This window comes from Prosopis cineraria, unplaced genomic scaffold (genome assembly GCF_029017545.1).
Source record: "Prosopis cineraria cultivar Desert tree isolate PC_DT_omini unplaced genomic scaffold, ASM2901754v1 PC6, whole genome shotgun sequence".
Classification (NCBI taxonomy): Eukaryota; Viridiplantae; Streptophyta; class Magnoliopsida; order Fabales; family Fabaceae; genus Prosopis; species Prosopis cineraria.
Genome location: NW_026555337.1, coordinates 42351516 through 42363683, shown reverse-complemented (window position 1 = coordinate 42363683; position 12168 = coordinate 42351516). Strand labels below are relative to the sequence as shown.

The 12168-nt window shown below is 35.2% G+C and overlaps 1 protein-coding gene across 2 annotated transcripts; it reads left to right on the top strand.

Moving 5' to 3' along the window:
- The first annotated feature begins 35 nt into the window (after window positions 1-35).
- Window positions 36-4104, top strand: LOC129313007 (growth-regulating factor 4-like). 2 transcript variants are annotated; one of them, XM_054955824.1, is made up of 4 exons: window positions 43-685; window positions 1625-1979; window positions 3521-3930; window positions 4004-4104. In XM_054955824.1, exons 1-4 carry the CDS (start codon window positions 469-471, stop codon window positions 4006-4008), a joined length of 987 nt encoding a protein of 328 aa, XP_054811799.1. In that variant the 5' UTR covers window positions 43-468; the 3' UTR covers window positions 4009-4104. The 2 variants fall into 2 exon arrangements, with proteins under 2 accessions (XP_054811798.1, XP_054811799.1); XM_054955823.1 differs by lacking the exon at window positions 4004-4104 and having other exon boundaries at window positions 36-685; window positions 3521-3941.
- The last annotated feature ends 8064 nt before the right edge of the window (window positions 4105-12168 follow it).

The following is a 12168-nucleotide window of genomic DNA, read 5'->3' as shown; positions in this document are numbered from 1 at the left end:
TTTTTTGACCTCAACATTTCCAGTTTCCTTCCTTCAATCCTTAATAATAAAAATTAGTCGTGAGATAAATGGTGACTTAAAAAAAGTCTACTTATTTAAATTTGATTTGTGTATGTCTTTCAGTTTTTTTTTTAATATTTTTTTTTTATCGACATTTGGCAGACCACATTATGCCTAAAACAAAAAGGATAAAGGGGGGAAAAGCCCTAGCGAGAAGAAGCTTTTGTACACTTCACGGAGTAATCAATTCTGCGACTTCAGTCTTCTAGTACAGGCATTGCCCCTTTTCCCGACAGACGCGGATACCTACACCTTCCGGTCATACGCAGTGTGTTACGCAGAAACGAAGCACAACCAAATGGTTCCGACAGGGTTAGATCTGTGTGTGATACCATATTCTGCCTCTGGCTATGTTTGATTTGACAAATCCTGCGTCTTCAACTCACTGAAGTAGCAGTATTAGTGGAAATGAATAGTAGTAATGCAAGTGGTGGAGGTGGGACAGCTACGGGGATGATGGGGATCACTAGGTCACCGTTCACGCTCTCTCAGTGGCAGGAACTGGAGCACCAGGCGTTGATTTTCAAGTACTTGGTGGCGGGTCTTCCCGTGCCTCCCGATCTTGTCCTTCCCATTCAGAAGAGCTTCGAGTCCATTTCTCAAAGGTTCTTTCACCCTCCCACCAGTGAGTTCCTGAATCCCGTGCCCTTTTCTCCCCCTTAAAGCTTCCGGATTTTTGGATTGACTTTCTGGGTTTCTATCATTGCAAATGAGTAGCTCGTTTGTTTTGGTTTTGTTAACGCATTCTCATGTTTCTTGTTTGAGATCAAAGTGTTCCGCTTTTTATTCTTCTCATGAATCATTCATTGCCAACCGTGCATTCTTTAGAACACTCCTTTTAAAAGGAAATAATCTGTGTAGTTTGGTAACTGCAATATACCATGAGGATGCTCTTAATGTTCAAGTGACAGCGATGGATATCTTCATTCCTAAAAAGACTGCTTATTGGATACGCCCTTTTATTAAAGACGTACTCTTGATTTTACAGAAGAGGTACTTGCGGTTTAAGCCTTGCTACTTGACAGACTGGGTATTACTGATTTGGTCTAGCTTCGGTTATGGGGCAACTTATTATATCTTTTCCCAGTATCTGTCTGGTGGCCAAATGAATTCAGTTAGTCATCCTTTCGTTTTTTCATTTTTTAAATTTTATAATTGTAGGGGATTCGTCATTTTTGCAACTAAGCATTCACATTCCTTTCCAAATTCAAGGGTTTTTTCCCCTTAAGCGATATTAGCTAAGGAAAACGCAGATGCTTAAACGTGTTGATTATTTGTCTCCCTTCGATTAAGCTTTTTCTTTACTACTAAATCTGCCAAGAAAGTACTATATAATTTAAACTGCTGGGGGTCGGTGTGGAAGTGGAAACTCCGTCCTGCTGAGTAAGAAAGAAGTATAAAATTAATGGTGGTATACTCAACGCATTGATGGAATCTTTCAATTTTGTAGTTATGCAATTGCATGTTGTCGTTATTCCTGCTAATGTTGCATCTTCTTCATTGCATCCTGTGGGTCTAGACATTGGTGATAAAGAATGAGTTAACTGTTTATGTTATTTGGCAGTGAGTTATTGTTCCTTTTATGGGAAGAAGGTGGACCCGGAGCCAGGACGGTGCAGGAGGACTGATGGGAAAAAGTGGAGGTGCTCCAAGGAAGCATACCCAGACTCAAAATACTGTGAGCGCCACATGCACCGTGGCCGCAACCGTTCAAGAAAGCCTGTGGAATCTCATACCATGATACAGTCATCATCCACTGTGACATCACTGACTGTCACAGGTGGCAGTAGTAGAAATGAAAACTCCCAGAACCTTTCCACAAATGCCTTTACTAATCCCCAAGGTACTGGTTCTGGAACCTACCAGACTCAGTATAATCTGGATTCCATTCCCTATGGGATCCCAAGCAGAGAATACAGGTATAGACTTTGTTACTACTGCTCTCTTCTTAAAAGTGAATTTGAGCTAGACTATGTGGACATGAAAATACATAATTGAGTTTGTATGTTTTGGAAACTTTGTTACTCCTTCTGGTCCTTGAGTTTCTTTGTTGTCTGAATCTGATGCATGACTTTGAATATGACGTTATAATTATTTTTTGAGTTGTTGATTCTGATATCCTTAGGTTATTCTGGTTTGGGCCCATATTATTGACATTACGTCGCCTGAGCAAATTTGTAACCATGACCGTAATGTGATTTGAGCATTGGATATGTCAGAGCAGAAACTTTTTCATTTTCTTTTCCTTATAAGGAGTGCTCTGGGCTCTATGTTTTCATATAGTTTCAATTCTTTTACAGTTTCTCAGACGAGTGGGGGGTTCTAGTTGTCATTTATTTCTGTTGGGTTCTTTATTTATTTATTTATTTATTTGTTAGTTTGCTTGCTTTCTTGCTTCTCTACTTTGGTGTAGAGATCTAAAAAGCATTAAAAATAGTTGCTACCATGCTTTTCACTGCTGAATTATCTACCTCAAGATTTTCTTTTCCAGCCAAAGAAAATTCTGTGGCCGTTATCTACCTGGCTTTGCTTCATCTTTCAGCATAGAACTTTCTTTTTGACGTTGAAGAGGAAAGCTATTCTCTTTTAACATTTCCTGGAACTGTTATGTGTTATCTTTTCTGGTGTTGGGTGATGCCCGTGCGTACAGATTAAGTAGAAATTCTGGAAAGCGTCGTGAGTAAAACTTGTCCTCTTTTTGTTGTTCTTTTGATAAAATTTTGAGAGAATTGTGAGCCTTTATTTACTTTCGATGGCATTGATCTTGTGCATAATGCTTCCATCCCATCAATCTTAAACATGCTTGATAGAATATTTTATCAAGTTGAAAATGCGTGTGCTTAGTTTTCATTGGAAAAAGAATTGATGCTTTGAATTTAATTTTACCTGTCTTCACACTGAATGAAGTCAGAGATATCATTATTTCACTTCTAGAGGTTCGAACTTCCGATGTTTTCTAGCTCAATCACTATCAGTTAATGGTGTTACATGATTCTGTTATCTTTCAATATGAATTACGTCAAATTAAATGCGGTAATTTTATCAAATGATCTTATTCTTGTTTATTTAAGTGTCTGCTGCTACCTTCTTTTATATTTATACTACACATAGTTCTTCAAACTAAAACGATTCTTTTTCTTGAGAACCCAGAGTATCGTTTCACTATGTATGTCACTACATGTGCTGGAACTCTTTTCTATTTCAATTCTATTAGGGATGAAATACTCTGCAGTTACCTTCATAACTTGTAACAAATTAAGCTGTCATCTAATATATTTCTCCACGCTTTCTTCAATTACTGTTTTTTTCAAAGGCTGTTACTTGCACTTCTTTTTAACTTATTCTATAATCTATATATGCCTCCTTGGGCTATGATGAAATTAAATTTTTGGACGATTATGATTACATGGTAGAATAGTTTAATCCATGAACCGTGGGCAATTTGATGTGAAATAATTAGGTATCTTCGAGGGCTTAAATCTGAGGTTGGCGAGCATAGTTTTATTTCTGAAGCTTCGGGAAGTAACAGGTGTCTCCAGATGGAATCACCAATGGAAAACACATGGCCTTTGATGACAACCAGAGTTGCCTCAAATGCTACCTCAAAATCAAACAACAGCACTATGCAGCAGAGTGATTATCCTCAGCACTCATTTCTGTCCGGTGGGTATGCGTCTGGGGAGCCTGTGAAGCTGGGGGGTAGCCAGTCTCTTCGACCTTTATTTGATGAATGGCCTAGAAGCAGGGAATCATGGTCTGGACTGGAGGATGAGAGATCCAAGGAGGTAGCTTTTTCTACAACACAACTCTCAATATCAATCCCTATGTCCTCTTCCGACTTCTCTGCAGCTAGCTCTCAATCCCCAAATGGTGAGATTTAGATAGGGCAAAGTTTCCTTATGTAAGCATCAGTCAACTGAATCCTGTAATGATATTCTTGCAGATTAGCATGGGAACAGCTGATCAGGTTCAGTTTTTCGATGCTGTGTTATGAAACCACCAATTAACCGGGCTGAGATTTGTCTTGTGCTCGAAAGGGTTCCAGGGTTCCATTTTGTTGCATTTTTAATTATCACTGCCCCTATTCTATTATATAGGGGGGCGTAAATCTTATGGGTACTTATGGGAGAACCCTCCAACATTCTTCGGTCTGTATTATGTAGTGAATGAGCAGCGGTATTACGACATGATCTAAGGGATGCTGAATAAAGTTGCTTGTATTGTTTTGGCATGGTTGCATCTCTGGTAACTTTGACCGGCCTATGGTTGTGAAGCACGGTATTTTTTGGCTGAAATATCTCCTTCAGTATGAGACAAGTTGGGTGTTATATTAGGCTAAATCAAATTAAAACTACCTTTGCAAGCCGTTTGACACATACGGATTATAAGGTTTGGAAAAAAATGAAAAATTGAAGCTCAACTTCTAGGTTGGTTATGGTAAGGTCGGAGAGTTCTTTGCTTTTCCTATGTATCTCATTCTAATTAGTTGAAGGACGTCAATGAAGTTGATCGGAGAAACTGTGATTGAACAAGACCCATGAATATTTTACTTCCTTTGAATTCAAACCAGATAATTTCATTTTTTGACTGGTTTTCCCGGTGTATGGCTTTTATGGTTAACAATCAATGTAATCTGCAACATTATTGGTGTGGTAATGATTTTTTTTGGCCAAAATTAGTTATTTTATTAATGGGAAAAAAGTCAGAATACAAACATCAATAGCACCAAGAAAGAAAAAATTGCAACCCAAGTTATTGGTATGGTAAATCTTGCTTTAAACAAAAGAAAAGAACAACTCACCCTATATCATACATGTTTTCCACTGTAGCAGCCTTTAACTGTGCTTGTTGCTTATTCTCCTTCAGAATTGCAACCAGAGGGGATGAGGGTAAAGGCACCCAATTTATTGGACACATCCCCTCTGTGCTAGTCACTGCTACGCAGTCGACAACTTTATTCACTGATCTTAGTATCAATACGACATTCGCATTCCGAATCCCAGGCTTCAAGCACATCTTCCACCACCACTTGACTCTTCCACTCACACTTCTATGATGAGCTAACAGATGTTCTTCTATATAATATTTCACTGTGAGTTTCAATTATCACCTGGTCATACCTGCGCAATTTCACCAAGTCAATGGCCTTTCTTAGTGCAAGAGCTTCAAACATTAAAGTAGATGAAGACCTCATTTGTCCAGCATACCCCTCCATCAATCTACCGTCATGGTCCCTGCATACAATCCCAATTCCAGACTTACCCATATTCTTTTGATAAGATCCAGCAATGTTGATTTTGATGGTTTTCTTCTCAGGCTTTTCCCATCTCCTCACCTTCTCACTTCCATCTATCTTCTTGAACGACCCTCTATCCTTCCATAATTCATCATCAAAGCAGACTTCATCTTGTATAGTTTTCTTCTCATATGCAACATTGCCTTGGATACCATATTGCATCTACTTTTCCAGATATACCAACACAACAATGCTATCACTGCCTTATGATACTCTTCTATCCTATTACTTCCATCTATCAAACCCATACAACATCTGTCAAAACTATTAACACTCTCTTGATATATTTTGAGAGCTAGTGGACCCAAGCTATATTATTCTTGCCCATTCACATAATAACAAACAATGTTCTACTATTTCTTCACACTTTCACATATCACACAGTTGGGTTCTCACAGCATTTCCTCCTGAAGAGAGCTTCTTTGGGTTCGAACCCCTCATTCACTACTCTCCACATAAAGTGTTGTATCTTTGGAGGCACCTTTAATTCCCATATAATCTTCCACATCTCCTCAGAAACCCTATCAGATGATTTAAGTCTTTCACTGATTAGCCTATCTCTACTATCTTTCATCACAGCGTACCCAATCCTACTCCTTCTTCACTTCAGCTTATCCTCCCACTCATTACTGATACAGGAATTTGCAAGATCTTTTTCATTTCTCCGTGATCAAGAATTCATATAAACTCATCTAATACCTAATAACTTCAGACACCTTTTCCCTATCAACATCGTTACCTTCAACTAATTTTTCTAGGTCTAAGACAAGCACCCATTTCTTATTTCATTGCTCGGTATCTTAGAAGACTCGTGAGTATTATCACCACTTACCCAAACTAATCCGGACCTTGCTATGTGGGATCATTCTTACTAACGACAGCTTCACAGATACCTCAAAGATGCCTTTAACATTTTTTATTTAATGCAACTGCATATCTTAAAACTTGAACTTGAGACCCTAAAATATGATAATTCTACTTCCTCAACTAGTCAAATCAATTACTCCTCAATTTCCATATCTTCACTCCTACTCCACTAACCACCCTCTAGATGAAATATAGCTTTGAAAAATTTCTCCCATCAAGAATACTCAACCAACCTCATGATGCTCTCCCTCCCTTCTTAGCTTCAAGAAAATCTGATTTAGGAAAATATAATCCTTTAAAATCCTCACCCATAATGCGTTGGATTTTGAAAATTTGGGGAATGAATATGAGGAGCCACGATAATCTTAATATTATCAAAGGTTTCAATGAACTAAGACAAGATAAAAATGAACAAGGGTAGTGAAAAAATAGGAACGAAAGTGAGTTGTAAGAGTTAAAGCTTCTTGCATTTGTGTGATTCTTTTATGTTAGCTATGTATTGATGAAGAGCTCTTATGATAGTTGTATATTGCCCTTGGTTTAGGTTTTGTAAGCTAAGGCTTAAGGTGACCATGTATTTCTTTTAGAATTTGAATTCGCATGATTTTTGCACATGATGAGTCATTGGTGGGATTTACAAAAATTTCAGTCATAATAAGTTGACTAAAATCTAAAATTAATTCGATTAATTTTTTATTGCTAGCCTAAAAGGAAAACAATCCTTTGTCATGATAATGATTATTCCAATCAACATGTTTCCTCCATAATGAGGTGAATTAATGTTTATTAGATTTCTTTTTTACATAGAGACCTCCCTTCACTATAAATAATAACCAGAGGCTGGAGGTGGGAGTATCCTAGATCGAACAGTTTTCTAGTTCACTCTTCGTCTCCCTTCTTTCTCTTTGGTGCATTTGCTGGGCACTATAGTTTAGACTCTAGTAGTCTAAACTCATGTGAGTGGTTGAATAGGTTCTACTACCCCTAGATTTAATAAAACTCTAACCTAATTATTTATTCAATTTATTATTTATTTAATAATCATTTAATAACATTAGAGCCGTGTCGCTCCTACGACTGAAGTTGTGGGTAATACTAGTAAAATTTAAATTTTTTTATTTTTTATTTTATTAGTCCTTTTCTTTTATACTACTTGAACATGTATCATGCATTACTTTCCTACCCCAACCATTTATTGATCAAGGGGTTTCCTTACCTTGATTTAGGACCTGGTTAGCTTCTTAGCATGCTTACTTTCTACTACATTTAATATTGAATGTGTTCATATTATGTGTGTTGTTTTCTGGCTTTCATTTTTATTTCTAGAATTTATTTATTTTTTTGTTTATTTTCTAGGTTTTTATTTTGATTCTAGATCTCTACATATTGAGTTTTATGCCTTTCTAGGCTTTCCCTTCTCCCTTAAGATGTTCTTGTGAGTTAAAAACAACTTTTAGACACATCTAAAACCTCTATTAAAGCTACTGTTGTGAACATACAGAGGAGGATTTTTTTTTCTCAAAATTTTGGGTATTTGAAATTTGGGATTTTAGCTTGCAAAATTGGTATGATTGTGTAAAGGGTGATGAGACGGTTCCAATGAGATGGGAATCACATCAAATAGAGGAGTTATGGCTAAAAGATTGTGACGAGTTTTAGGGTCTCGCTAAGTTCGAACTGGGTTAGACAACCCGCCTCAAGGTCAAGGATAACCTCGACGAGGTGTCATTTTAACCCTAGTCAAAATGACACATCATTTTAAACCACAGAGGCATGCAGTGCATCAATTCGAGTGACACCTGACCTGAGCAGGTTAAATGGTTGACTCGTTGACCTGTCGACCTGAGCTGGGGTGGTCGACCCAACTCGATCCAGCCTAAAAAATTAATAATATATACATTTGCTTTGCTTACTTGGTCAATGCATGCGGGGCACATGCTTACCCTTTAGTTAAAGTAAACATGTGGTTGGACTTGTGACAGTAAGAGGAATCCAATGGCGAGGCACATGTGGCAAATTTAGCCTTTGTGGTGGCGCGTTGATAAGTTACATTTATTCCACACTTTTCCTTGTTACTATTGACCAAAAATCATGTTATATTTATTCAAATTGCACACTTGTTGCATTAATTGTGAAAAATTGTCTAAGTGTAGGATTTTGTGCATTAAGGACATTTTGGTCATAAAATTAGACTTTTCAGAAAATGTTTGAAAATATTTGTCAAGATGAATTTTTAGTCTAAAAGAATAATGATTTACTTATATTTTTCAAATTCATCTTAGATTGAGAATAATTAATTTCACAATTTGACTGTTTTGGAAAGTTAAAGTTTTAGGTTGACTTCTTTTCTTGTACTTGGGCTAGGTCATTTTTGTGTATGTGTGGCTTATAATTTTTGGGCTATTTGGCACACCCCTTTACCCCTTTTTGATGTCATAATCATTTTTTATTATTTAATTTCATTATGACATATATTTGAAAATTAATTTTAATTGAAAATGCAATTATTATCCATATGCTTTGAACTTTGATCTTGTGTGTCATATTTATTTGTGTAGGTTTGTACCCCTTGGATTTGGCATATGAGGATCACTGGATTGGAATAATAGATGAGTCAAGAGGTGAAATACTTGAGTTTTGGGGTGAAAGTATAAGCCTTGTATGGTCTTACGCACATTATACCACATTTTGATTCCACTTACTCTCTCTCTTAATTTTCTATTGCCTTTAGATTTATTTAATTCAATTTTCAGAACATTTCACTTTGAATTTTTGTGCATTTTACCAAGGTAAAGAATAAAATTACCCTAGATTATTTTTCATCCATTTTCTTAATAATAGAGTTAGGCCCATTCACCTTAGATTTGAATCAAACTACTGTAATTTTATTTTCAGCATTCATTCTTCTATTCACTCTCATTTTTGCTGCCACCTTCTCTATTCTCTCTCCATCATTCTTCATGTTCTTCATCCCATCTCATCTTCTCTCCTCTATATGTCATGATCCAACTATCATAATCTTAATCCTACTCCACCATTCTTCTTCTTCCAACTCACTTTTCAAATCCTAAGCTTCATTTTCTTGGTCTGGCTTCCAAATCTTCAGCCATGGTGGAAGGATTGTGGTCAAGTCGATTTCAAGATGACTAGAGGTTAAATCTATAAGGAGTGCTAAGAGGAAAGGATGCCAAGGGAGTTTTGAAGTGTCTCGAGGAAGGACGAAGGTCATGGCCACTCTATATTAAACCTTGGTTGATGTAATCTTATTTTTAAATTAAGAACATTATTATATCTTATTTTTATTGACCAAAATTTGTATTTAATTTGATGGTTTATTGTTTTTTCACTTGATTCTCCATTGTGTAGTTGTTGGAAATTTTTGCCCATATATTATAATTCATATAAATATATATTTTATGTGTGTTGAATGTATCTTGCATTGGCTATGCATAAATATGTTTGGTTGGTTCTTGATAAAACATCTTGTGTATGAAATTATGCATAGTACTTACCATAGACCAAGCTGCACTTAAGGGAAACCTAAGGGAAATTTTGATTACTTTGCACTTAACTAAAGAATTGATTAAGGACTTATAAAAAATTGTGCAAGGACCTAGTTAATTGAATTGGTTAAGAAGGCACACTTATAAAAATTGTGTAAGGCGTTTAATTTGGGTAAGAGAGTGGAAATTAACCTAAGCCTAATTATAAAGAATAGATAAGGAATCTAGAATACCATAACTTATAAGACTCCACTTTAGAAAGATTTAAACACTCATATTTTCATTTCACTAGTTAATTAGGTTTTTAATTAAATATGTCCACTTAGTTTAATTAGCTCAAATCAATCAATCCTTAGTTAGTTTAGTCTACTAGTTAGCATTAATTAACCTTAGTTAGCTTGCTTAGTGAAGAATAACCTAGGTTGCCACTAGTACTATATTAGTGTTAACTTAGTTATTTTGGGGCGTAAGTGACATACGCTCTTACGCATGTATGTCACATGCCGGCGTCGAGGGTAGGCTTTGTCCTATTTTTCATTTTTTTTCATCCTAAAACCTTCTGGAGACATGTGCGGGTGTATGGGAGCTCCTTTTAAGGCATAGTTTAGACCATAAAATCTCTAAATTCATGATCTATATAATGATATATTATTTTCTTTTTTTTGTAGAATTTTTATATGTTTTATATGTGTTATTGACCATTTTCCACTATTTTCTTCGCAAAAATTTAATTGGAGCTTTTCTTAATTGTATTGTTGACATTAATTGAATATGTCTAATAGTCATGACTCTCCATTATATTATCCTATATCTTATTATTTTAATGAGGAGAAAAATATTTTCATGAAAGTTATGTAGAGTAATTCCTCAAAGAAAGTAGAGGCATTACTGAAATCATATTTTAAGAGCAGAATTAAAGGAAAAGGGCCTATCTCTAGTAGAGGATCTTGTGAGATCTAAAAGATGTTAGAGGATCAAGAGGTTGATCAACTGCTAATGCATTCTTTGGTTAGAAACCTTGTGTAGAAAGATATGCAAATAAAATCAGGCATGCTAATGACTTGAAGATTGTGCTAGAGAAGTATAAGATCTTTTTGGAAGATAGCCCATGGTTCATGTTTCTCTCAATAGCCATTAGGGAATTGAGGGAAGAATTGAATAAGAAGGGAAAGAGATATGCCACTCAAATTTGAGAAAGACACTCAATGAGGCTTTGCAAGGCATTAATAATGATAAAAAGGATTTTTTGACTATAACGTGCTTTCGTCAATGAGTTGTTATTTTTTTTTTTTTACCCTAACAGTTCTTGATGTCTTTTTTAAAAGGCACTTAGTTAGTCATTGAATTTTTTAGACTTGTTTAATAATTGTTAGACCTACTATAGATACTATATATTGCTTTATAGATATGCTTATAGACTTATATTATTTACTTATGTATGATTATCTACTTGTCATTGTTATTGTCATCTAATTGCTTTACTTTATAAATATTAGTTATTTGTTTAATGCTTTATTTTAGTAAGAGTCCTTCTAGAATGTGTTATCAAGAGAGGACAAAAGGGGAAATAAGTTGAATAAAGATTCTAACGAAGAGGGAGGTAGTCTAGCTAGAAATTCATGATCAAATCAATGAGTTCCATCTCCATCACACACATACTAGAAAGGTGTCACATGTCTCTTGAGCTTACCCAGTCCCAATCAAAGAAAAGGATAACATCAAGGGTCATAATAGTAAGCCAACTAGTTAATTTCTTTACGATGGCATACCATGTGGAATAAAGAACTTAAATTCCTTTAACCCTAAGACTTATGGATTTCACTTGTTAACATGACAATCAAAGTCAATCTACATAAATTATAAGAATTCTTTATGAACACGAAGCTAAATCAATTAATTCCACTAATCATAAGAACTTAAATTCTCCAAACTCTCTTGTATTTCCATTTACATACATCTATGCTCATTTCTAGTATATCTTTATTCAACTAAACCTTGATAACAAGTAAATATTCCTAAATTGTAAGATCTTCCTTATAATCTCCACTTAGCTTTGAATCGAAGTAATCAAGGAACTAATCCCAAAAAGATTATCAAGTTTGTAAGTTTTACAAATGAGATCTTAAGTTTTCAAAATTGAACACTTCAATACCTTTTTCAATTCAAAAATTAGAGTAACCTTATGCAACTTTGAAATGATTAAGGAAGTCCATTGCGTATATGTTAACCTCTAGAATTTCATATTATTTCATTACATTTTTCTTAAATTCTAATCCATTTTGGCTCAATTGTATATATTTTTATTGCCCAAATTAGGAAAATGTGCATTTTGTTTTGGTTTGTATTCTTGGCTTTGATTTTATTTTTGGCCTAATATTATGTTATTTTGGTTGAACATTTGATTAAAAGTATTTCTAGAGTTTTGTGGATATTTTTGGAAGG

Bases quoted from the DNA above. Each gene is read 5' to 3' on its own strand.
- LOC129313007 (XM_054955823.1), top strand. From the start codon at position 469: ATGAATAGTAGTAATGCAAGTGGTGGAGGTGGGACAGCTACGGGGATG. The intron at 686-1,624 runs GTGAGTTCCTGA...GTTATTTGGCAG, and splicing joins GTTCTTTCACCCTCCCACCA to TGAGTTATTGTTCCTTTTAT. The intron at 1,980-3,520 runs GTATAGACTTTG...TGAAATAATTAG, and splicing joins ATCCCAAGCAGAGAATACAG to GTATCTTCGAGGGCTTAAAT.